Source organism: Enoplosus armatus, chromosome 12 (genome assembly GCF_043641665.1).
Source record: "Enoplosus armatus isolate fEnoArm2 chromosome 12, fEnoArm2.hap1, whole genome shotgun sequence".
In the NCBI taxonomy this organism is placed as follows: domain Eukaryota; kingdom Metazoa; phylum Chordata; class Actinopteri; order Centrarchiformes; family Enoplosidae; genus Enoplosus; species Enoplosus armatus.
The window spans coordinates 19,644,526-19,671,474 of record NC_092191.1 but is presented as its reverse complement, the minus strand read 5'-3'; the positions used below and the strand labels follow the sequence as shown (position 1 = coordinate 19,671,474).

Below are 26,949 nucleotides of genomic sequence, written 5' to 3'. Positions count from 1 at the left end.
CCTGATGATGAGCTCTATGATGGCTGCCCTGGCTCTTCCCGCCTGGCCCCCGAAGTCAACTATTGATTGCCTTCACCTCGGCCCGGCCCAGTGATCACTGCTTCTCTACCTGACGGTGACACCGACATTGGCTGATGATGAGGAAATCAGAGAGGGGGCTGAAATCACACAGGAGGGGATGGATGGCTTGATAACTCTGTCCCTTTCAGTCAATCATCCTCAGATGTATGCACGCACACGCTCGCTCACACACAGAAGCACACATATTAAGCTCACACACACACACACACACACGACACATCAGTGACTGCTTTGAATATTATTACAGTCAGTTGGCCCCCCGTCTCCCTGACTACTTGACAGTTAAATTCAGACTGGAATAATGTCAGTGGAATAATTTTGCCCCTTCTATCACTCCTCTTTGGGTGGCTGTCGACCTACAGGATGATGTCACCTGTCTCCGCGGGCCTTATTAGTGCCATTAAGCCATTCTACCCTCGTCCCTCCAGCTCCGGAGTGATGGAGAGTTGATTGCGAGGCTTTTAAGGACACTCGCACCAACGGTGTGTCGGGCTGACCTCTTGGAGCAGCACTTTTGCGTGCCCTATCCCTTCCTTGGCCTCACATGTCTGGGTACAGCCTGTCCATCCGTCCCGCCACATGTAGCATTTGGCAGAGACCTGTCTGTTGCAAGCAGTTGATGCCAAGCCAGGTAGGCTCAGTGAGTTGAAAGTGGCGGCCAGCTGTTCCCTCGTCTGGCCCAGCCGACTGACTTCCTGCCTGCCTGCCTGACTGGATCTGAGAGTTGGGGTGGAATGGCAGGCGATTGTAAGGGCGCAGATCTCATTACGACTTATGGGGAGGACCACAAACATGGCATTTTCTCTAGAATATTTTCTATAATATTGCCAAAGTATATCAAATGATTTATCCGCGAAAATAGGCATCGAGGTATTTTAAACCTTTTATTCTGTTGATGGCAGATGAGTAGTGCTATTTGTTTAAGTTTGAGTACTTGAAGGTTACGTAACCACTGTTTTAGTCTGACTCACCGGACGTAGGCTGTTGGGATAAGTCTGCCATTGACTGTTTCGGTCAGAATTCTCCTCCCTATTATATATCTCCTAACTATTTGCGTGTTACCGTTTTGCAAGGGCACCGTCGCTGCATCCGGGGCTTAGCGCCCATCTAATAGGCTCGGTTATGAAAACGTAGCTAGGAAAGCTTTCACGTCCTGCAGGCATTGCGGATGCAGCACAAGCTGGCTTTGGAATGTTTCTCTGCAAATGCATCGCATGTAAAGAGTGAATGATGAATCAAAGGTCGTTTTGCTGCCTTTTCATCTTTACTAGTTAATGTTAGCTAGCTGTAGACTGGAGGGGGGGGGTGGGGGGGCATAAACAATCCTGTGTTTATGTGTGAATCACTTCAAAAGTGGAGTCGGCTTCTATTAAATAAATATTTTCAATTATATAATTTATTTAGAAATCGTTTATTGGGAGGGGCAACTTCATGTTTGGGGTTTGTGCCCGAGGCTTATTGACAGGCACACAATGCGGACCTTTTGGGGGGGGGGGCGGAATGGAAACATGGTGATCTAACGGCGAGTTTTTCTTTGTGTGAAATGGAAATGATTAAAAAAAAAAAAAATCTAGTCATTAAAGGCTTAGTTTGCCCAAATTACACATCACGTTTTCTTATTCACTACTGGCATCCAGCTGTGTAAATCATTTTTGTCTTTGCTTTGAGACATGTTTCTGCCTGCACCCCAATACAATGGAGGTGATGGGAAATTTCATTGCTCATTTAGCTCATTTTGCTTTAACATGCTCACAATAACAAGGCTAAAATGCTGATGTTTAACAAGTATAATGTTTACCTTGTTCAAGACGGGAGATCACCAAAATCAGTAGGATTCCTTCTCTGGGGCCCTGAGTTCCAGTGCATGCCATGACAGTACATCTAATAGCTGTTGAGATATCTCCGTTTGGACCAAAACGGAGGGCCGACTGACATTCCCAGAGCCAAGCCGCTCGTATGGATGAAAATTCAATCGCAATGTATCTTTCAGATTGCTCTGAAAATCTACAATCTACGCAGTGTTTTATCTCATTTATTGGTAGGAAGTAGCTCCAGTGAAAGCTTCCCACAGCCTGTTCTGTGGATTATTTAAAGTAACATTGTGTTTACCATTGTACATTGGATATCCTAGTTCCTACTATGGGTCAAACTCCAATGGATCCTACATTTTCCACAGTGCAAACAGCTTTCTTTATTCTTTTTATTATCCTGCGTGGTAAATGCCCACATCTTTCCTTTGTAATGCAGGCTTTCTGCTCATTCGTTTGGAAGTCTCAAGCCTAACCAAATCTAAGAAAACAACCCTGATGATGTAATTTCCCCAGATTTTAGAAAGCTCCCTCCAGATCCACAAAAGACATTATACAACTGTTTTCTCGGGCTCAGCAGTACTCCTCATAATGAGCAAACTGATCTTTATGTGTAAAATCAGTGAAGTTCCCCTACAGCTGTAATTTTGAAATGCTGTGAGTGCCACAAATGCAATTCCATTCACCCCCATTGTATTGAGGCTGACATCTCAGAGGCAGATGCTTGAAAACCTGACTATCTGCGTGGCTTGCTATCACTAAGGGAAAGTGAGAAAATGTGTTTTTGCTGTTATTTGGGTTACCCATCCCTTTAATCAAAGAGCAAACGGTGTAAAGCAGGAAGCCCTCCATGGTGCATCTAGGGCAGTTTTTTTTTTAGTATTGCAACTTATCAAACCTCACTAGGTGCTTCATCCTAATACTCATCATCATCATGGCCTTCAAGTCCAGCGTGAACGCACATCAGCGGCTTTATTAAGCCCCCAGGGAAAGTGCTTTTAATGGGATTTGCCTCCGTAGCCCAGCTAGTGTCCTCTTAATGGATCCCTGTATGTTGGGTGATGGCCTGGATCCCCCCCATACGGACACAAGCCCATTACCATCAGCCAAACCGGGTCCCATGGGAGCAAAGAAGGAACAAAGCCCATCACTGTTCTCCCGTCAGGACACTGAGTCGAGCTCCTGCCGCTTCATCAGGAGTTCCCACCGCAGAGGCCCTCAGTGTGCGAGAGATCCGTGTGAAACGGATGAGGCTGGCATATTTTTCCATTTTCATACTGATTACACTGCATCGAGTCTGACGTTGTGGTGTGATAAGGTTTTTATGGAGATATCGGGTCGAAAATACATTTCACTGCGCAAAATAAGATGATTTTTTTTTTTTTTTTAAGTGCACACAATATCTGCACGACCCACATCATGTCGAATGAGTCAGAAGAAAAAGTGTTGCAGTCTGTTCCACACTTTTCACACCTAATATATAAAAAAGAAATAGAAGATTGAATCAAATAAAAGATTGATTTTAGTGTTACACAATCCAACAATAACTTTAAACAACTGAATAAAGAATAGCTCAGAATTATGTGTTGATATAACGACAAGGTGAAGTTTATTGTCAGATTGTCAGATGTAGGCACTGCTCTTGAAATAAGCCCTCTCCTATAGGCACATTGTGTGTCTTTACAGTAGTGGTTATTTTTATTGTTATGGCAGTGGATGTGACAGGCGTTTCATTCTCAGCAGACTGTCTAAACGTTTTTTGTTGAGAGCGGGGGGGGGGGTCTATTTTTTTTTGTCTGTTTGACCGACTGTTACTTATCTAGCTGAACAGACTGAGTGGACCTCGGCTCAGGGCAGAGACGGTATCAGGATTCACAGAGGTATCTGCAATTGCTCATTCTGAGAAGTAGACGTCAGGGTGGTGCGAGGAGGCGTCCTCTGAAAAGTTTTGCGACTGCTGTTGTTCCCAACGCCGAGGTGACGTTTATTCAGTCTTCCTCGTGAATACGTCACCCCGGGAGGTGATTGATGAGGGCGTGGCGAACCGCCGAAGGACACGTCCTCTGGCTGCTGGTGCATAAGAACGTATGACGGGGTGAAGTCCGGACTCTGAGAGAGCAGAGTGCGGGTGGGAGAAGCTCGATGATCACATGATCATAAACCAAACCGACCCCGAGATTATCCTCAGCGGGTCAAAGGTCAGAAGCTATTAACAGGGACAGCAGAAAAAAAAATGAGAGCATTATTGATCCGCTGGAATCAATAACACTTGATTAAAGCAGAAGATCAGTCAATCTAAGATTTTAAATACATGTTAGTACGTCACTTTGTCAATATCCGTGTGCCATGATGTCAGTGTTCTTAATTAAGCTTCCTGATTATAACAACTGATGGTGTTTTTGCTCTGGTGCTATTTTCCATTCTACATCTTTCACTGACTGAGACAAAAACATGTAAATCCCAGAATATTTCTGTCTAATGTCACAGCTACCTTTTCAATCTAAATTTGTTCACAATTAATTTTTGATTATGGTGTAATTAAGTCATATTTCTTTCTCAGCATGTGCAAAGCAGTTATTTAGAACTCAATCCAGTAGTGATAGCCTACATCTTCCAGATGTTCCTTCATGGCGTAAAAGCACAGCTTGTGTTTTTTTTTTCTTCCTTGTTTGCCAAAGAGAGGACATGAAGTAAGATGAATCCTTACATGGATCAAAGCGTAGTCTTGAAATATGAATGCTTTTATTGTTATTTTACAGGAGACCGTTGCTGGGTCACGGCTGAGGCGAAACATGTGAGCACCTTGTGTGTAAACCATTTAATGACCAAGTTTGGAGCCACAGAGAAGAGATTCTTCTTCTTCCTCTCTCCTGTGCTTCACTTCTCTGGGCTGTTAATCACAGATTGTCTCCCGCAATTAACGACGCAGCAGACGGATGCTGGAAACCTGATCGTTTAATAGAAAACATTTGCAATATTTATTTCCATCTTGGGAGTATTGGGAATTATTTTGTGTTTTTGTTTTGTTATGCTTTTTGAAAAATAGCAAGAGAGCAGGAGGCCTTGACATCAAAAGCATCTCTTGGAAGTATTTGCTTCACACTCTCCTTGAACTTCTGCTTTGTTCTGATAGAAATATCTCGTACTGATGAGACAGTAGTTCCAAAATAGGATACAGCTGCTGAGCTGTTCACCAAGAAAGTATCTCCTTCACAGTTCAGGGTTTCTCCGAGCATTTTCTCCATCTGCTGTAAAATTGCTTCTGTTCTTGTGACTGTTTTAATTTTGGAGTGCAGGCTGAAATGAAGGTGTATTCACATAAGTGAGTAGCTTTCTTTTACTCCTTTCTGTTCCTCTAAGGCAGAAGGGAAATGTGAGAAACTCACAGCAAATATCCCATAAGCACTGCTCATCCACCCACTCGGAATAAATTGCTCTCCAGCAGTGTTTGAGAAATGTTAATCAACTGGGCTCAGACTGTGGAAACGTTTAAGTGGCAAAGACTCACATCTTTTCTTTAAAAAAAAAAAAAAAAAAAAAAAAAAAAAAATTATTTTATATATATATTGTGAAAACATGTATGCAAAATATTAGCAGCTTTACGTTGATGAGTGTTGACTGTTTCAAATAGGCTATTTGATTGTGCTGTATGTCTTGCCAAGAGGGTTGAAGTATTAATTAATGCCCCTGGTCCTGTGGCGCTTACTGTATGTAATATTTCCATAATGCAAACACACATAGAGGAAAGTCCATCGCTGTTTGATTCTCTGGCAGCAGTAGCTACGAGCCTGTCACAATGCGTACACGTTCAGTCTGTTTAATAGGACTGAACTGTCTGACTGTCCACCTATTTCCCCCCCTCCTCAGTGAGCTTTCAACACGTATTTATTTACAATCCAGTAGGTGGTCATCTGTCTCGGTGAGTGTTTGCTGTAATTCAGAGTGTGTGGCCATGCCTTCCCTCAAAGCATCTGCAAACGGACCCCATGAATATTTAACACATGAGTAAATGGTTTTAATAAACAGATTCCACATTAGCATCAGGGTTGGTGCCAATATACATTACACTTGGTCTTGTTTAATGACCTTGTTAGTTAGAGTTTTTTACACGTTGGATGAGAGAAGTAAAGTAAGAAATTTGCTGCATGTTGTATTTCTGTGAAAAAGTTACATAAAACATTTTGCTAATGTACTGTATACTGTAGGCTATCTGCCTCTGTCTTGGTATCATAATCATTCAATCATTTAATTCATAATAAATTATATTTTTGATTTGTCATTTAGTTCATAAAAAGTCCACAAAGTGGTGAACACGGCTGCACTTACAGCTAAATGCTAACATCAGCATGCTAACATGCTCACAGTTAGTGTTAACATGCAGGTGTAACGCTTACAATGTGCGCCGTCTTAGTTGAGCTTGTTGGCATGCTTACATTTGCTAATTAGCACCAAACACAAAGTAAAGCTGGGGTTGATGGGAATGTGGTTCGTTTTGTAGGTATTTGGTCATAAACCAAAATATTGGACAAATTAAGATTCTGACTTCATGATGGCGCCAGATGAAAAGTTATGGGATCGTCAAAGTTATTGTAGTTCATTGATTGATTGAAATTATGGTAATCACTCAAATCCACAAATGTCAACCTCATGGCAGTGCTGCAGGAAAAAGTCAAGGAATCACTGAAGTCAGTAGGATCCATCCCCTGGTAACCATGAATGTCAAAATGTCATTGAAGTCCATTTAATAGTTATTGAGATATGTCAGTCTGGAGGACAGTGGTGGACCAGCTGACCAAATGTTTGGCATGTATGCTTGATTAAACAGCTAAAACAATTAGTCAGTTGTCATTGTTGCATAATTCTAATTGCTTTAACTTCACTCACCACTTTTCCAGACTGAAATATGATAGAAACTGGATGTAGTTTGGTTGTGTATTCATTTGGGAGTGTGTGTGTGTGTGTGTGTCTTCACTGCTCTGACCTGATTACAAGCCCTTTGCAGTGGTGGAGGACGTATTCAGATCCTAGGTAAAAGTACTAATACCACACTGTGAAAATACTCTTGGGAAAAAACCTTACTCAAGTAAAAGTATGTAAGTCTTAACAGCAAAATGTACTTAAAGTATCAAAAGTAAAAGTATTCATTGTGCAGTAAAATGTTTTGCATGCATTCAGTAATGTGCTAATTTTAACTACTTTATACACTGTTGGGCGGTTTAATCTACCGCATCATGTGTCGCTGTCTTGTGAGAACCACGTATCTCTAAAAGGTCAATTTTAGGGGGGGGGGTTAGATAGTGTGTTTAACTTAAGAAGTAGGAGAATTGGCTCAACCCGTAAAGGAACACTTCAACTTTCAGTTTATCAGAATAGTTCAAGATACATAGTTTTCACTGGACAGGAAGGGTATGAAAGAATGTAATCTGAAAAGTAAGTAACACAAATGTAGTGGAGTAAAAGGTAGAATGTTTGCCTCTGAGATGTGGTGGAGTAGAAGTATAAAGTTGCATGAAATGGAAATACTCAAGTAAAGTACAAGTACTTCAAACGCGTGCAGTACTTGGTTACATTCCACCACTGGCCCTCTGACACATGCGCGATTCTTCTCACTTACTGGAAACAAGGTGCCTTTACGCACACACATCCCGCCAACACGCCACTGAGAAATATGATACAAGTTATATTAATGAATGTTTGTCATTGTCTCATTTCATTAAGTGCGCATACAACCGAATACATCATGCAGCATCACTTTCCATTTGGATGGGTGCCCAAGTGGCCGCAGCAAGCTTCACTTTTATTTGTTTATGTACTTCATGTAGAATTTGACCTTTTGTGAATCTGATGGTATTTTAATAATTACATCAACATTGAGGTCTATTTAATGAGACTCTGCATGATTAAATACTGTTTGCTATCAAAGAGAAAGCAGTGCTCTGTCTGGAGGCTGTGCCTGGAGCATGTGTGTGTGTGTGTGGTCTGGTCAGTGTGTGCATTTATACTCAGTGTGTGTGTGTGTGTGTGTGTGTGTGCGCGCGCGCACACCTCCGTATCAGTGTGGCTGTGTGATGTGGTAATCATCTAGATTCAGGGAGGAATCTGCCCATTAGTGTCACATCCTGAGCAGGCCGATATCCTCGGGGTCACATGGCTCGGGAGAAATTGAGCAGGCTAAGATATACAGTGCAGTTTAAATTAATTGGGAAGCTCTTCAGTAGCTTTTCAAACATTAACCACAAATGTTGGAGTTTATACTGAGGGCTGCTCCTGCTCCTCAAACATGCGGGGCCGGGGGAGTAGAAAATGGTTATTGTTTAAACATTCATCTCATTTGAGCAGCTCCAGCTGTATCTACAGTGGATATGTGGGGCAAGTCTCCCCAAAGGTAGTTATCATTTGTGTGTGTGTGTGTGTGTGTGTGTGTACCATGCATTCTCAAATAGTCGCCAGGGCTTTTGTTTACCTCAACTGAGGAGAGAGCCAGGCCTTTATTTGAGGCCGGCTATCATCAGAGCCAGTCCTTAGATTTTATTTTCTATATGCTTTATTTAGAAGACTCGCCGTGTTCTGATTTGCTCCACTTGGCTGTGCTAATATGTTGCTGCCGTGTGCTGTTACTGCAAATTCAGTGCTTTCTCTATCTGTTTAACATTAAAAGCCTCAGGTGGCGTAATCTCCTCTCTTCCCTGGAAGGGAAACATTGAAAGTGTGGAGTTTCATCAACAGCATTGTGTTTAAAGTACAGGTGAATAATCAGATTGAGAAGAGTACAGACCAACAGAGTGGAGAGTGGGGCATTGCTGTGTGGAAATGTAGATTGTGCTGAATTTACAATGCAAGCCAGTAATTAATAGTGCCAGTAATTACATTTTTTTGGCCATTATTTGAGTGCTGGATAATTTATGGGTATGCTTGTGAGAATGTGTGCCTCTAGTATGTGTGTCACAGTGTGCTTTTGTACAGTGTACAAGGCCCTGCTATAAACGGTTGGAGTCTTGATGGACAGGTGAAGTTGATTGTTAAAGCAAGTCAGTGTTTCCCAACTGGTGGGTCGCATTCCAAAGGTGGACCATTGGACCATGAGAGGATCTCAGGCTGGTTGTAAACATATGGATCCACTTTGTCAAAAGTACCGCTGCACCACACTACAACGTGCAGTTTTAAAGTACAAGTAGGCCGGCTCTGTCGGTTATGTGGTCCTTGCCTTGCATCACACGTTGTAGCTACTAGCCTCCTGCTAGTAGCTGAGACAGACAAGAAGCTAGCTCGCTCCATAACATGGCCAGACACAGATGTGACACCCCAGTAGAGTATATGCAGTGGAATATTGGCCTGGCTTCAACCTAGCTTGACAACTACAGACATATTGACCTTTTCTTCTTACCAGGCCTATTTACAGGTTATTCTTTATGAGCAGTTTCAGAATCCTGTATATGCCCGGATTAGTTTGGTTAGTTGTTAACACAGCAAGGAGGTTCTGGGCTTGATTCGATCAGAATTTCGATCCGAAATTGACTACTGTGAACTGCCCGTAGGTGGTCGTCCATGTGTTAGACTGGTGACCTGTCCAGATGTACAGTGGGTGGGAGACGTTATTAAATTCTGGCCAGGGGCCGCAAAAAAACAACAGCAAATATTTGGCGACACAGTGACAGTGTGAGGAACTCTGATGCCCTTCAGAGCTGGATTCCAACACAAACGTCACAATATGATGTATTCACTGCAAATAATTCTTCCAGTTTGTTTTATCCTGTTTGGAGTACCAGACGTGTGGGGCTTACTGACAGAGGACAATACAGATCATGCCAGACAGTTAATCACAGAGAAGGATGCTAAGTCGACTTTCAAATAGTTTCCTCTGATTGTTCAAACTTTTTGGCACCCATCCTGTTGTATTATGTAGCAGACCCCACCCGTCTGGAACCTCGGCAGTTCATAACACACAACCGTAATTTATAACATTTATTTGCAGATACTTGTTGGCTCAGGTCGGATGGCCGTAAAAGGTTGTTGTGTTGCCCATCATTTGTTTTATGCGGCTTTAAAAATGACCTCACACAGGAAGCCAGTAAAACAAACAAGGCTGCAGTTGACGCTTAAGGTAATATTTCTGTGGATAATAGGACGACGACATAATGACTAAAATCATAATCACAATTATCTATCAATTCAAATTTCAATTCAAAACTGCAATTTGAAATATTCAGTGTTTAACATTTCCGTTTAAATGTTCTGTTTATTGATTTTCTTGGTTTAAGTTGAGAGTTAGGGGTCTTCTCAGGCCATTGGAGTTCTTATAAAGGTGTCCCGTACAGCTTTGACTCTGCTGTTAGTTGTATACTTAATAGAATTGGATTCAGCATTCCTTGATATTCTTTGAACAGTAGCACATTTCCTGTATGTTTGACTCACTTGGCGGTGACCTCTGCCCCTTGGTAAAGCAGCCGGTCGATAGGGTGGAAAGTTCTGAAGATTCAGCAAATTCAGAGACGGCAGAGCAGTGAGCTGCAAGACGGTTCAGGATAAAAGGAGGTGCTGCAGGCACAAGGGATGACCTTTTGACCTCCACCCTCCACCTGCTCTTTTGTAGCATATTGTACATGATCAAAGGCAACTTTGGACGAGAGCGGAGATGAGAGCTGGCCGTTGGCCGACCTGACGGGACCAGGAGGTTAGTCTGTCAGGAAGGCAACTTCAGTGCTCTTCCTCAGGCGTGCTACACCGCGCTGTGTGAATGACGAATCCCGGAGGGAGTCCACAGAAAGTCTCATTAGTAATTCTGATTGTGAGAAGTCAGCAGAAATAGAAGGCAGGTATATTCAGGGGTCGAGGTCAAACCGGGCACGCAGATTCACTCGAAACACCAGATCCAGAAAGAGGTGCGACACCTCCTCAGGTTAAAAAAAAGTGAAAGACAAATACAGGAGGTGCGTGTCGGTTACGCATTCACGCGTGCTCTTTTGGCCACAAGACTTTTGGTCTGGCTACAACCTGGCTGGAGAGCTGTTTGGGGGTGCTAATGGTGCAGACAAAGTGTGTTTTAACCAAGGACTGAACAATTTACCACAAGATACAGATCATTAACTCTAGATGGGAGTCATTTTTCTGCCGCTAATGATGCCTCGTCTTCTGTCTTATGTGTAACTAATGCTTTACATTGGCCAAATTAGCATCAGTTACTGTAAAGCAACCACAGCTGAAGCTTCTCATACACTACATCTAGTAGTAGTGATGTAGACATCCATGCTTTCAATCTCTAGAGAAAATCTGCTTTACTGTTTGGCTCTTATAAATCTTTCATTCTGCACTGAGTGTAGTATGTTGAGTTATTTAGCTGCTGCTTTGATCAAGCAAAAGGGAGCATTTTGCTACCGAACCGTCCCACGTGTCAAATAAAGACAGTTCTAGTATTACTTTTATTTTCACTTTGGGACAATGGCTATATCTTTGATCACCCCATTGGTCTTGTTTTGTTTCCTTTGGCTGGCCCTGGCCTGCCCTGTGTGACTGTTCATTCAAAATAAAGAGGTTTTGGGTTTTGAGTCGAGCTACATTGTTGCTCACATTTGGAAAAAGGCACTACCCTTCTTCTCATTCTCATCACACTGGACATACAGTCCAAAGTTGAAGGAAACCAGGGACACAATTTCAGGAAGTTTTCTTTGGCCTGCAGAGAAAACCAGAGGAGATTTTTCTGAGATCCATTTTTAGTAGCGTCAGAGGTTTTGGGGTGGGCGGTGGAGGTGGACAAGGAGTGCCTGGCTGAAGCCGCAACATGTGTGTTTTTGCCTCTTGGCTGGATGTGGTCTGGGTCTTAAGCATGCAGGAAATGGTCTGTGCCGTCCAGCTAACAGGTGCAAGTTAACTCACTAATGAATGGCCCCAGTGTTTCCCAATTCCAATAATATGTGAACAAATGTACAGTTTTAATTGGAAATGTGTTTGAAAATAGCACAAATGCTTCGACTGACACGTGGAGTTCTCTCGTTTTGAATGCTCTGGTCTAGATGTGATATTGGTTAAAGCTGTCCTTTTGCAAGACAACAAACTGTCCTGATTCCGCTAACTTTTAAAAACGTCCTTCCCTTTATTGCCGACTACTCCCAAAACATTATTCTGTGAACTGCACTCTACTGTGTGGTCAATATAAAACTCCTCATGCACGTTTTGAAACAATCATGTTTACTTGTAAGGTAGCATGAGCTCAGTGATTGATGAATTTCATCTCAAAACGAATGTCTCACCATCTCTGCAGAGAACAGATAGCTAGATACAGATAGATACAGTTTGTATAGATAGATAGATAGATAGATACAGTTTGGAGATAGATAGATAGATAGATAGATAGATAGATAGATAGATAGATAGATAGATAGATAGAGTTAGTAGAGATAGATAGATAGATAGATACAGTTTGTATAGATAGAGAGATAGATACAGTTTGTATAGATAGAGAGATAGATACAGTTTGTATAGATAGAGAGATAGATAGTAGAGATAGATAGATAGATACAGTTAGTAGAGATATAGATAGATAGATACAGTTTGTATAGATAGAGAGATAGATACAGTTTGTATAGATAGAGAGATAGATAATAGAGATAGATAGATAGATACAGTTAGTAGAGATAGATAGATAGATACAGTTAGTAGAGAGATATAGATAGATAGATACAGAGGATACAGATAGTAGAGATAGATAGATGCAGTTAGTAGAGATAGATAGATAGATACAGTTAGTAGAGAGATATAGATAGATAGATACAGTTAGTAGAGAGATATAGATAGATAGATACAGTTAGTAGAGATAGATAGATGGATACAGTTAGTAGAGAGATATAGATAGATAGATACAGAGGATACAGAAGATACAGATAGTAGAGATAGATAGATGCAGTTAGTAGAGAGTGATAGATACAGTTAGAGTAGTCCCTGTCTTAACAGTCGTCTCTGACTCTGTCTCTCTCTCTTCTCCAGGGACCTGAGGAATAATTTGATAAGTACAGTGGAGCCCGGGGCCTTCCGTGGTCTGCTGGCTCTGAGGAGACTGTAAGTATTATAATTATATAATAGCCTTCTCCGGGGGGACACGGGGACAAGTCCTCTGGCTTTGGAGACAACGAGAGGGAGTGTCTGAAGTACAGAGTGAAGAGAGGGCTGAAACGTTTAACTGAGGCAAAAGTGCTGAAACGACCATTTCTGGCTTTTCTGAACTTTCTTTGTCCAGGCAATGCTAAGGGAGGGCACAGTGCTCCTTTTTCACCTTAATAGACACGTTCAAAAGTGGGAGCTGCCCGGTGTGACCACAGTCTGCAGGATTTGGGGGTCCTCATGTTTGCCAGATGGCACATCAGCAGAAGGCGTAAAGGAAAGGGAGAGCATTTGTCATTAACCTTTAACATTAACGGCTGACTATGAAGGAAGACTACAGTGCTGTTGCTAAAGGTGCATTGAATTTCCCTCCATTTCCTGTCATTCTTGAGTCAGCTGCCTTAAAGACATAACCATTGAGCTAAAATGTTGTTCAACAGAAGCACAAGTGGAGAGGAGCCATGAAGTCAGTAAACTGACGCAGAAATCAGCCAATTACAGCAAAATGTAGCTACAGTTTGCTAACACTAGCCACCATAGGGAGATTCTTGATGGGCCGCTACGACCTGCAAGGGCGAGGGTCACAGACCAATGGGGTTAGGGTTAATCTGCTAGCATGTTTGCTGCTGCCAGCTGTCCCCAATTGGCTGGCCGTGGGTTTTGACGATGCTGTTATGAGTTTTTATCAAAAAAGAAAAATGTAAACTGGACACATTTCAGTTGGAATTGAGAAGGATTTATTTCAATGGCACTGAGCTGTGCCCACTTCATCATCATTTTTTTTTTCTGCAGCCTTCAGACCTTCAGAACAGAGCTGGAAGTGTCTTGTTAGTCTTGCTGGATGACAAACATTAAAGAACCTGAGAGGAAATGATCAGTGTTAATACAACTTTAATACAGAAACTAAAACATAACTTGCATTGATCCTGTAATGTGGTTTTCAAGGTCTAATCATATTTAACAGGGAGGTTAGGCCCGCTACAAATCTTTTGTTTGTTTCTCTCGTGATCATTGTACTTAAAATGTGAAAGTCTTACATTGTTCGAATCACAATTTGTTAAAACTCAATAGTCAAAGAATATAAAAGGCTGCAGGTTGAATAATATTTTATTAAAACGTTTTACTCATTTTTCAGAGACAGTTCTGCCACGCATTAAACCTTCTTCTACAGCACAAGTAGACAACGCTAACGAAAATGAGCTCACTGACACCTTCGGCTGTGTCCGTTTGTTATGTGACCCTCGCCATGCCAGGTCGTAGTGGTGCATTGAGAATCTCCCCACCACCATAAACTACAGGTCATACCAAACCAAGTGACGCTATCATGGCAAAACCACTAAGTATATTGAAAAGAGCAAAATTTAAGTGTTAAGAGTCTCCAAAAGGCAGGTCGCTACTCCGTTGTTAAGAATATGACCGTATGCATATTAATTGGAACAAAGCCTCTTCATTTCTTCTATATAAACTTGGATTTTCAATGTAAAGCAAGTAGCAAGTAAGTAAAACATGTCTTACTTAAAATGTCTTACTTGGTTGCAATGTAAACTTGCACAAAGTAATGATTTTGGTGTCGAAAAAACAAAAGTGTGGGTCTTTTTTGGTTTGTTTTTGGTGAACTCTTCTACTTGAATAATTTTCTCAACGATTACTCTCGTCCCGGCTTTCTACATATAGGCTTCAGAGTGAGTGACATGATTGCAGCCTGATAGTTAGTGGGATTCGGGCTGGCAGGGATGCCAGCCGTGAGTTAGCCATGCTGATTCGGGGCGCGTGTGCGCCAAGCTCGGGAAGCAGCGGAGTGCTAATTTAAGTGCTCCCCAACTGGTGATTACTCGAGTGCTCTGCTTATTTTCCCACAGCTGCTCCAGCAAAGCAGCTCTTTAATTACAGAGTAGGAGGGCACCGAGCCACGGACGCGACAGTGCTCAGCCACTCGCATACGGAAGCCCACTGCATTTGCATGTGTGTGTGTATATGTATGTGGGGGAGTGTGTGTGTGTGCCAGCAATGGTTATATGAGGAGTAAAAGGTTACAAAAGGTCATGACAGATATTCCAGGAAGTTGAGTCGATGAATGAAAATGGGGCTGGTTTACGGACACCGCTTTCACAGCTGTTTAAGTGTTTTAAGGAGGCAAGCATGCATGAAAGCAGATACCAACGCAGACACATAGTTGATTCCTATTTTAAGCTCTGTCTCTTGTACTGACTACAATTTAAGTAAAATTGGTGTTCCCTATATGAACTTTACCCTTTCTGCCCTCACAGGGACCTGTCCAACAACAGGATTGGCTGTCTCTCCCCTGAGATGTTTCTCGGTCTGGGCAACCTCTCAAAGTTGTGAGTAATCCCTAAATTGCAAACATACGTTGCACTGCTTTACGCTTGATTATATGGCGTTTGATATGGATTTAGTAATGTATAACAAGATACAGTAGTGTGGCTTCAGTGCATTTCATGAGCGACCTGTTTTCTTTTTTTCGACAAACAGGAATTTGTCTGGGAACATCTTCTCCACGCTGGCCGCGGGACTCTTCACACACCTCGTGGCTCTCAGAGTGCTGTAAGGCAAACACACACATACATATCATGCATATAATACAGTTACCTAAGTTGTGGTAAAACATTTTTTTATTTAAACGTAATTTGTTGTTGTTCAGGGTACAGAGGCAAGGGTAAAAGTCAAGTTATAGGCTGTTTTCCTTGCAGGTATTTTGACTTATGATATGAAAAGCACAGGTGTAACTACTGACGTTAACTCTGTTTCACGTAGGTGGGTCAGCAAGCCTTGCAGTTTTATCAATCACACCTGTGTTTTCCCTGTTATGACATGCCAAAATGTCTGCTGTGACAAACGCCTATTGGACGAATAAAGTCAAAGAACGGTCGCTCAAATCCGGCAAGCACACAGGTTGTAACCGTTGGCTGGTTTTCCCTCCAGGCACTTCAGCACTGAGACTTTGTTCTGTGACTGTCAGCTTAAGTGGCTGCTCCTCTGGGCTCGAAGCAACTCGGTGAGGATTGGCAACGACACGGTGTGTGTGTTCCCCACCCACCTCCACGGACTGGAGTTCCGCAACCTTCGTGAACAGCAGCTCAGATGTGGTGAGGACTTATCATAAGGGTGTGGGGTTAACATCAACAGAGTGGGCACTGTTGGGTGATATTCACTAACTCTTGAAATTTAAAAGTGATGTAAAATGTAAGCATCAATGACCATACAGAGTTCAACGTGTGAAGTTTTGTTGTTGAGTAAAAATAATAATAATCATAAAAAATTAAAATAATTAACCCACATTATTAATTCCTGCAGTTAAATGCCATTTTGGTGCTAGTTTTACACCTAGCTAGCTAGCTAGCTAGCTAGCGCTAGCTTGTGCTTTAGCTGGACAACAATAGCTGTAGGGCTAGCCTTTTTGCTAATAGTAAAGTAATGAAGGTAGTAGCATGTAGCTCAAAACACAGTATCATGTGACTAATACGCATTAATAAAATACAAAAAATAGCAGTTCAAATGTGTGCTACAAAGAAAATGACTTGAACGTTATTAGTGTTATTCTTACCTTTAACTGGGGTTGTGGTGACAGATGGGTTGTCACCTGGCAACACGTCGAAATTGTATGTCGCGTGTGTGTGTGTGTGGATATTGTTTCATAGACGATCTGGCAACTTGGGTGACGTCAGCCAAACATTACAAACTTTGGGATCCGTGCGTGACGATTGTTCACAATAAAGTTTGAGGGCCATGCAAACTACGGGAGGGCGCTGGGAGGCCTGTGTAAACGTAAATAAAAAATATAGTCATAGTACTTTGAAGCATAGAAAATCCTGCTACCCATAATGTTCCTCATAATCAGCACTTTTTAAAATGAGTTAATGAAGTGGCTCCACCTGGCGAGGTGTAAAGTAGTACTTGGGTATGAGTCTCTCAAAGTCTGGTTTGACCTGTGTGAAGTTTTAATATCCAGAAACAAGAATAGCAGTGATTTGATCTTGTTTTAAGACCTCTGGTAGCTGAGCATCCTTAAAGAAATCTTATCAAGTGGAAATCACGTACTGCACTGGCAGCTTGTTTCAAAACTGAGCTCAGGTCTGATTTGTTTTCACTTGAATTTGATGTGGCATGTTTGCAGTGAAGAAGCAAATGTTTCAGGCCTTAAGGCCAGATCGAATGGTTTCTCAAGGTAGACATTTTTGCTGAGCTCTGAGAAAAAGATATGTATAAGATAAGGGGATAGTTTTTACACTTTGAGAATGCCTCCTGAGACTTCTCATTATCAAGAACGAGTTTAATTTCACTAACATTGTATTTTCAAGTGGTTAGCACAATGAGAACATGATTAAGTCGATCGATTCTGATAATAGTTTCCCTCTCCACTGTTATCGCTCTACCTGCTGTGAACTGTTTGACAAGCCTAATATAAGGCAATGATTTAGTGCAAAATTGCCAGAGAGAAGGCCCCGGGCAAAAAAAACTGTCTCGTAATACAGTCTGTGTGTGGTCTTTGCCCTCTTATGTACCACCTGTGTTGGGGTCAGCAATATGCTTTTTCTTTTTGGAATTTTCGCATTATTTGGCCATACCCAAGTGGAAAAGCTTATAACAGGAGAACTGTAAGGCCAAACTGCATGTATGAGGCTTCATTTGAAAGGTAACATTGTGTATGTGGCTCAGACACAACCTAAACTGCATCAGTCCAAACATGGCTCAAATACGTCCTCGTCTATAATAAGTCATATTTGAATAACAATAACTGCTTACAGACACAGAGGCTGTGCCGGGAAAATCAACTGCCTCTCGAGTTTCTTTCAAAGTGCCTTCAGTACAACATATAACACTTGAGCTGGTAGTCTGAAGTTGCTCAGTGGCCGGTGGTAGTCCGGGCCAATTGCCAGGCCTGCAATGTCTGAATATGCAGCAAGCGGTTGGTGGAAAAGATCAGGTGTGCTCAGCAAAACCTTCCCGATAATTACACTTTTGGAACGTGTGTGTGTGTGTGTGTGTGTGTGGGGGGGGGGGTTGTCCTTCATATAAGAACTACACAGCATGGTGTGAGTTTGCCCTCACCTACAGCAGCGGAAAAACAAAAGAAAGAAAAGTTTCATTTTTAGAATGCACGAGGAGTTATAAGGCTTGTGCACTATTTGCAAAGCGGACTACTGTAAGACTAAATGAGTCTGAAGACTAAAATATTAAGCGTTGTTGCGGTATGGGGTCTATCAGCAGCGGGTGCATCAAACAGGGTTTTTCAGCAGAACAAAAATGGCCTCTTTACCGACTAGAAGCTGCTAGCTACAGTAAAGAGAAATCCAAGAGTCTTTACCTTCTTTTTTTTTTTTTTTTTTTTTCTCCTGAAAGGCTGGTTACAGACAGGCAATCTCCCCCTGCCTCCCTCCCTGTCTCCCCTCCGTTGCTCTATCTCCCTGCTCTGTGCCGCGGACCACAGGGGAATTGTATCTCATATGTGATAGAATCATCCTCCTCTTCTCCTTACATCTGCTTCACGCAGGGGATATTGCTCTGGAATGAGAAAATCATTGGTTAGTAGTGGGGCATGTCTGTGTGTGCGTGTGTGGTGTGTGTGTGTGTGTGTGTGTGTGTGTGTGTGAAGTGAGGGGACATTATATGAAGACGCACTGTATGCACGATGTGAAACCATTTGCAAAAGAGGTCTAATGTGCCCCAGCTGCCCACCCACCCCCCACCCCTCCCCGCCCACAGTTTGTGTTTTTCCACATACACAGACAGTGCCGTCCTGAGACGTCTGCACCACAGACGTTCTGGAGTTATTCTGTGTAATCCTAATTGTGCGTGTTTTTTCATTTACACAGAACAATCCAAAGCAATTACAGGGTAATTCTGCGCAGACTACAGACAAAGAGCCATGAGTGGTATCCAGTGGCAGGACGAGGAGCGCTCCTTTCCAGCCCTAAAGCATCCATTATGGGATTACAATGATAACGTTCTGGGCTCCCTGCTCCCGCCAAGCTTGGATCCATCCGCCTCTGCACAGCACAACTCCATCTTACAATACCTTATTCATTCACTTGGCAACGAGCAGTTTTCAATTGGATACAGTGTTGTGCTCTAACAGCCCTATTTTTTAATGTTATTTGGTGGTTGTTATTTTCATGTGGCTTGACTTTGTAAGGGAATGTCGTACAGCTGTGCACACCGGCCAGGAGCTTGTTAAGGCTGTGTGGATGGGATATTGCTCAGCACCTGATGCTAGCTTCTTGTCATCAAGAAAAATGATGGGACGGGGTGAAAACATCCCTCTCCCACACTCGCATACCATCGAAAATATTAATATTTCTCTACCGAGATTTTTTCCCCCCCCATTGTTTTTATGAAGACGTGTCACAGAAGATGCATCTGTTTCTTTCTCCAGCGGCTCCGGCGTGATGACTAGCAGATGTCTGCGCCACACATTCCAGCTTAGAGCCCCTGTCCCTATGCCGATACAGGTCGGGTACTGCCTGCAAATGAGGGGGAACAGAGGGAGCGTGTGCAGCTTCCTGCCAGAATCAGGTGCTTCCTGTGTTGAGGGTCAGGGCAGGCGTCTGGTTGACTCGTCTAGCCACGGCCCTCTGGTTCTTTAACACTGCTGGGATGAGAGCCACAGCACGGACGTGAAGCATGTTACGCAGTGCAGGACAAGCCTCTGCTTTCTATAGCGGTATTTATTGCATGATGACACAGCAGTGCAATTGCTCTTTGTGGGCATCCTGTCATTGAATTAGATTTCACGTGCGGGCCCACATCTTTTAGCCTGTGGTGTGTCTCTGATCATTTAATGATATAAAAATATCATGAAATATAACTCAGCATAGTCTTGTCATACGGGTCTTTGAAGTTCAGCCACACGCCTCTTTTAAAGTCAGTTGCTTTGAGAGAGGGATAATGAAGTGACTACAGGAACAGACATAGGAGTGTCAGTCTGAGAATGAGAACGTCTGCTCGTTTTATTTTCAATTCTTAACAGTTTTGGTAAGGACGAAAATCAAAATGGAAAAGTTCAACCTTTTGCTGTGCGAATAAACAAGGAGAGCAATCCATCACTAGCTTTCTCTCCATACCTGACATCACTTTTACAGAAAAGTATAGTAACTTTGTAATGCGAACAGGTGCAGAGAAATATGGAGCCTGGCATATGCCAGCGTGAGAATAATAGACTTTTGTAATTACTCTTGATTAAGAAATCGATGGACTTAAAATGCTTTTACAAATTGGCTTGATGATATTAATTTGCATTTAAATGATGAAGCAGTAGCAGCTTGGATTAGCTTGACCCCGCACGTGACGCCCGCTGACACAGCCGGTCAATCAAAGAAACAGCTGGCCAATCAAAGCTCCTGTTGACTTTTCAGGTGACACACTGTGCACACATATTGTTGAAACGTTAATGCAGGAAACAAATGAATGGTGAAATGGAGTATTTAGAGGCACACAATTTAGTAAATCAAATGACACAATGTACAATTTCAAGTCTTTAAAGGTGGTTTGTGATTCTGTTTTACAATTAAATGAACCATTCGCCATTTAAAGACAGAAGAGATACATTTTAAGTTTAATAAAAAAATGATGATTTTGATGAACGATTGTGGTCGCTGCTAACCGCGGTAACAAACACGTTGCCTCTTCTGTTGGCTGCTTCACAATAAAAGCCGCCATGCCTTTGGTCAGTTAAACCCATTTAAAGCGAAGCGGCGTCACCGGTAACATAATACAATTGTGATATGGTGTGAAGAGAGCGAACGCTTAACAGTGAAGCTGCTATCAATAAGATCAAATCTGCAGAAATGGTGGACTCCACCAGCGCCGGCAAAACAAAAAGGATATGCAATGATTTCATCAAAATTTCTAAGGATTTTAAGGAATTTGTTTATTGATTGAACACAGTAAAATATAATTAATATATAATTAATGTGGTGGTGTTATTAATCCAGACTCCATTGAAAAAGACTATTAGTAGCGGTAATAAGTTAGCTGTTTCCTAACAAAGCCCTGGTAGTCAGGGTGCATCAGTGTTTGTTCCACATACTGAGCCACACTGCTCACACTCACACATACAGGCATACATATCATCATGCCTCTGTCCCTGTCTCCGTCTCGCTTCCTCTGCTTCTCACACACACACACACACACACACACACAGCAACCAGTAATTGCATTTTGCTCTGGCAGTGTCCAACGGGCGGAGGCAGGCAGCCACACTCTGATCCTTGGCTCAAAGCGTTGTTTCAACAGTATCAGCATCAGCCAAGTCAACAGTCAATGGCCCCCATGCTGTTTCTGCTGTGTGTCACCCGCAGGAGATAACAAAGCCTCGGCTACTGTTGCCGAGGACTATCATGGAGTCTTAACACTCTTAACAGGGTCAGCTCAAGTAATTACACGGAGATGTCATCATGGAAAATCCAATATTAGTGACAGATTTTTAAAGTTACTCTCGAAAGCTTGGCACTTTTGATTATGCACCCGTGATTATGAATTACTTATGTAGAAAATTGAGGTCAAAGCGCCGCATGTGTTCATAGCTGTGATTGTTTACTAGGTTATGTATTGCTAACGACCCTTTGTATTGCTAGCGACCCTTTGCTGCTCAAGGGAAATGTTAAGTTGTGTGCTGCAGACAATTCAGCCACATCACCTGACATGGATCTTCAAGTATTTATTTGTTTTTTTCCAAACCAATGCATGGAGCTATAAAAGACTTTTATGACCCATGTATCGGATTGCCTGTCAGCAGCAACATCCACAATTGATTGGAATACAAGCGAAGGCAAAGTGCTTGCTTACGCTGCTCTTTGGAGCATGTCCAAGGAAATGTCTTGTAGCAACAAACACGCTCCCAAGGAATTCCCAAGGTGGTACAGCGAGCTGGCAAGGCACTGTTCTAATTCTGGATAAAAAAATAAAAAAACACACACACACACACACACACACACACGTGCCAGTCCACGCTCGCCACACTGATACATTTCCACAGGTTTGTAGAGGCTTTGCCTTGTCTTATGCATCCCATATCTGCAGCACGATTAGATCATTCAGGTCCTGAGGGATTTTCACTAAAAATCAAACAACCCGCCCATATTCTGGCACTGGACTAAACACTCTCCCCTGTCTACTAATCTCATCCTTATCGTAGCGTTATTCTCTGGCAAAAAACCCCCCAAAAAGGCTTGAGGACTTAGCCAGCTGCTAGGTAAGTAATCCTATCACTGGTGTTGCGGCAGGCTTCCATTGTGAACATGGAAGGAGTCAAGGAGAGTCCAGGGGTGCGCTCAAGGCTGTCCTCCTTTATCAGCTGCTGTTCATCTCGCACAGCAACAGCAACAACATGTGGGAACGACGGGGGAGGAGTGTGACCTTGACAGAATGTGTGTGTGTGTGTGTGTGTGTGTGTGTTTACAGTGTTTTGGGGGCACGTACATGTGTTTGTGTGCGTAGGTGCATGGGGTAAGAATGTGTGTATGTGTGTGTTTGTGGTAGCGTGTGCAGGGTTGATATGAGTCTGATTTCAGTTCATGCGTGTAAATTCTGCATTCGTAGGATGTTAACACCACTGGCAAGACAGGCAAAATCCCACGGAACGCAGATCCCCTAAAAACCTCCATCCTGCCTCTTTTCCTCTCAAGGATGGATGAATGACCTCTCGCTCTCTTCCTCTACCTTCCCTCCTCTGGAAGGGGGAGGGAAGGGAAGGTATGCAAGCTGACCTTCCTGTTTTCCTCTCTCCTCGTCTTCCAGATGGACCTCTGGAGATGCCCCTCTTCCAGCTCATCCCCTCCCAGAGGCAACTGGTTTTTCGCGGAGACCGTCTGCCCCTGCAGTGCACCGCCTCCTACCTGGACCCGTCGGTGGAGCTGCGGTGGCGTCACAACGGCCACGTCGTGAGCACGCAAGAGGACCGAGGCGTCTACGTGGAGGAAACCCTGCTGCACGACTGCTGCCTGCTGACCAGGTACACGCAGAGAAGGGGGGTGAGGAGGGAGGGAGGGAGTGGGGGGGGGGTAAGCTGAGAGCTGATTAGCTGTCGACTGGCCTGTTGCACCGACACACGTGCACACCCTTCCAATTATGTTTTTTATGTCCACCCAAGCAGATCAAGTCAAAACACACATGCAAATAAGCTGCTGCATAAACAGTCTCATCATGTTACATAGACAAACACACACACACAATGGAGAGCCCACGTGTTCACACACACACACACACACACACACACACACACACACACACACACACACACACACACAGAGACGCCCCTCTCTCTACCTCTCACTCACCCAGAGGAGCTGTGATTTACCTTTTGTTATTGGCGCCCTTGATAAGGATCTGAGAGGACAGGACAGAATTGGCTTGGCAGCGTGCCAACACCTCAGAGCAATCTGCGGCTCGTCTCTGGAGGTTGGCCGTCCAGCCGTTCCCTCTGCGCCGCCGGAGCGCCGGCTGATCACACGCTAAGAGGAACAGATGCTGAATCATAATTGCGGTGATAAAGTAGACTGGCAAACACTAGTTTCGCACATTTTTTTTTTTTTGATAGAAGACATTGCCGCAAGCCTCCATCCTCTTCCTGTCTTTGTTTTCTTGGTGGTCTGTGGTGCGTATGGGTGTGTGTGTGTGTGCGTGAGTGTGTGTGTGTTACAGTAAATGTGTTTGACGCAATGCTGTGGCAACAGGGCACAGATGCAGGAGCACATTGCTGTTGATTGCTTTAACTGCTGCCTGTTCTGACTTGGCTTCTGTAACATAAATATTGCTGGAGTGCTGACAGGAATATGTATCCCTGTGTCAACAGGGCCACAGCGCCTCTTGTTGCGCGGTTCATTCGGCAACAAGAATGCCTGCTACTTTTCCGCTCCATTTCCGGGAAGGTATACCATTCCCCTGACTGCAAGCGCCACAAACAGTCAATATTTTTTCTTTTCATTATGTACCAGCTCGCTGTTTGACATTCTCAGTGATCCCCATGGTGAACGCACCGCCTTGAATAACTGGATTACAGGTTAGAGAGGGAACTTTCAGTGAGGCTTCAGTGACTTTGTGTCTCAGTGGTGATGTTTCCTGGCATAGTTTGATTTTTATTGAGGTATTCATCATTAGGGGTCAATACAATACTTTGCTGTTCACTACTTACTGCCTGCCATAATCAACAGTGATGGAGACTGAAGCACAGTTTGGTGGCACTTGTATTTTACATGAATATTTCAACTTTATGCCACTTTATACTTCAACCTCACCACCATTTCAGTGATAAATGTTGTACTTTTTAGTCCACTCCATTTGATTTGACAGATTTGAAATACAAAACATTATCAGCTTGAAAAATACGATTCATTTAATGATGCATAGATTCAGCTGCCTCATAGCATTAAAAAGTAGTGAAGTTAGCTCCTCTGATCTACAACAGTGACATGCTGCTTACACATCAAGGCATGTTTCTAATAATGTAACATTGCGAAAGGTCATTTTGTCGATAATACTTAGACTGCACTAATCGATATTATTTCATTAAAAACTGATCAAATGACTGTGCAAGGTAAAAGAGGCCTAACCAACAGAGAATTCTGCCGAGCGCTGCGGCGTCTTTTAGCTAATTCTTTTGGGTTTCCGGTCACAGCGGGCAGCTGTTTCAACAAAAAACGCTCAGATAAACCAGCTGTTCACTACCTGCACAGCAAAACAACGTTAGCGACTAGCTGGTGAAGGATGTGGAGCATTTAGCAGCTAAAGATAGTTGTTGCTACTATCAGTAAAGGTATGTAGAGCGCGTAGAAGTAGAAAACGTCTGACATTGGCACCCCTAGTGGTAGTATCAAAGAAGACACTGTGGCATGGGGTGAGATCAACACAAAGACTGCCACAAACATGTGTGACATATTGTGGTATTCAGACATATATTTTGTCTGAATACCACTTTCAACATCGATTATCAGTACACATACAGTAAAGCTCACTAATATCATGCAACAGTAGTGACATTTAGGCTTCATACGTAGAAGCCCAATAGATGTCCTCATGTGGATTGACTGGTGATGCCTGTCAGCCTCTGTTCCAGGCTTCAGCCTCTCCTGTTCCCAATATGGCCAGACTGTACTGCTCCCCGTCTCTCCCCCTCCTCCAAAACGAATCCACCAGAATTTTGACTCGACTTTTCCAGCTCGGTGTCTCCAATGAAACCTGATGAATTTCTCGTTGCTCCCGCTCTGATTAGGGCCCCGCTCGCAATTACCCACTGCTTTCCTCTTGTATACACAAATAATGCAATTTTCTCCCCCAAGTGGTACCCGTTCGGGTCAGGTTGCTCTTGGCACCTCCTGAAGAAAACCTGCATGGAGCAGACATCATTTCCATAGCTGACGAGTGTGTAACGCCGCTCGATCCAACAAAAACAATCAGCCGTGCCTGGGCTGAACTTCGCCCTGAGCCCTGAGCTGTATCTTAAATTGCAGTGTTGAGAGAGGCGTGTGGGGGAAATTAAAGTCCTGTGACTTCACTGGTCAAAAAAAAAACCCCAAAAAAACACTTAACTAATGTTTTGGCCTTTGACACGCCAGACGCTGTCGATGCTGGTTTAGCCACAGCGGACGATATATTAGTCATTAAGGGCCGCGTTGATGTTGCTCACCTTGGATTAATGTGCTCTGAGTCAGTGAGCCTCGCCCTGCATGCCCCACCAGAGAGGAAAGACTGAATACACAGGATTTAGCGCGTGGCTTAAAGCCCTCGTCTGGATTTGTCGCACAGTGTTGCAGCAATGCGAGCGGAGGTGCCAAAGCCTCAGTGAAGTGACCTCTTTGAAGGTGAACCCAAAAAAAATGTTTTGCGGCTATTTTTCTCAGCTAAGTTCTGCTTATCCTGCTGTAGGCTTTGTCAGGCAAACGGCCAGTGTAGTACACTCAAAACATGACAGGATCTTTTGCTTACTGAAACAGGCATGACATTGTGAAATATGTTGTTTGTTTTGTCATTTCTGTTTTTTTTTTTTTTTTGCATCTTTCAGCTCCCTCCCACTTTCACACAGTGCCGTCATTACGGCCTTTTATTTGCCGGCGCAGGTGGGCCGATAAGCTGATCCGTTTACATTGCTCACAGTGAGCAGCAGCACAGAAAAAAACAAAAAAAAAAAAAGAGCGGGCCCCATGAGGCCTGATGATTCTGCGATGTGGGCCAGACTCCTGCTGAGTAATGGTGTCGGGCCAAACTCCCAGTATTAGCGATGCTAGCGGCAGCAGTGGGACCAGCCTGTGATTCATGTTTCATTAATCAAACATTTTGGAGCCCTGTAGCTAGCTACAGCAGACACTTTGGATGTATCTTTCTTAATCCTCTCCATTTTTAATCAGGCTAATCTTGCACAAAATGAAGAACCTGGTTTGGAAATATTACTGAAGGCAAAGGAAAAAGGAAAATGTCTCTCCCTGCCTCTTCCCTGTGATTCCTTCCCCCCCTGTCATCTCTCTAAAGCGCTCTGTTTTCTTATACTGAGGGCCCTGCTCCTGCTTACAAACACAAACTTTAATTTCACTGAATTCTGCCCACATCTCTCTCCTCTGTTATTGCGTTCTGCTGTGTTTTCTTTAAGCCCCTGCCTCTGTTGTGCTTTTTCTTGTTTTTCCTCATTTTCTGTCGTGAACTTAGCCGTCTGCTCACAAGCTTTTGTGCAGCATCAGTTGCTAAGGAGACCAAATGTGATCATGTCCACACGTATACAATTTTACCTCTGGGTTCATCATTTTGCTGCTTGCCAGTGTCAGCCAAATAAAGACAAACAGGAGCTCCTTTGTTACATTAGATGAAGTTTAACAAGGATGAAGTGAGGTTCGAATCATTAACAGTCTACATGATAAACTGTGTAGAGTGCTGGATGGAGCGGGTTAAGACTCCATAGGGAATAGTATGTTCATTATAGCGGGGTGAATTATGTATGTAATTATGTGTGGACTGTATGTCAGTGTAG

The 26,949-nt window shown here is 43.2% G+C and overlaps 1 protein-coding gene across 1 annotated transcript in view; it reads left to right on the top strand.

Moving 5' to 3' along the window:
* The window catches only part of LOC139294195 (adhesion G protein-coupled receptor A3), a 139,967-nt gene that overhangs the window by 13,601 nt on the left and 99,417 nt on the right, over nucleotides 1-26,949 (top strand). The window contains exons 3-7 of the mRNA XM_070916025.1: nucleotides 12,867-12,938; nucleotides 15,248-15,319; nucleotides 15,471-15,542; nucleotides 15,921-16,084; nucleotides 22,734-22,947. Coding sequence (XP_070772126.1) covers nucleotides 12,867-12,938; nucleotides 15,248-15,319; nucleotides 15,471-15,542; nucleotides 15,921-16,084; nucleotides 22,734-22,947 — 594 coding nt within the window. The remainder of the gene's footprint in view (nucleotides 1-12,866; nucleotides 12,939-15,247; nucleotides 15,320-15,470; nucleotides 15,543-15,920; nucleotides 16,085-22,733; nucleotides 22,948-26,949) is intronic.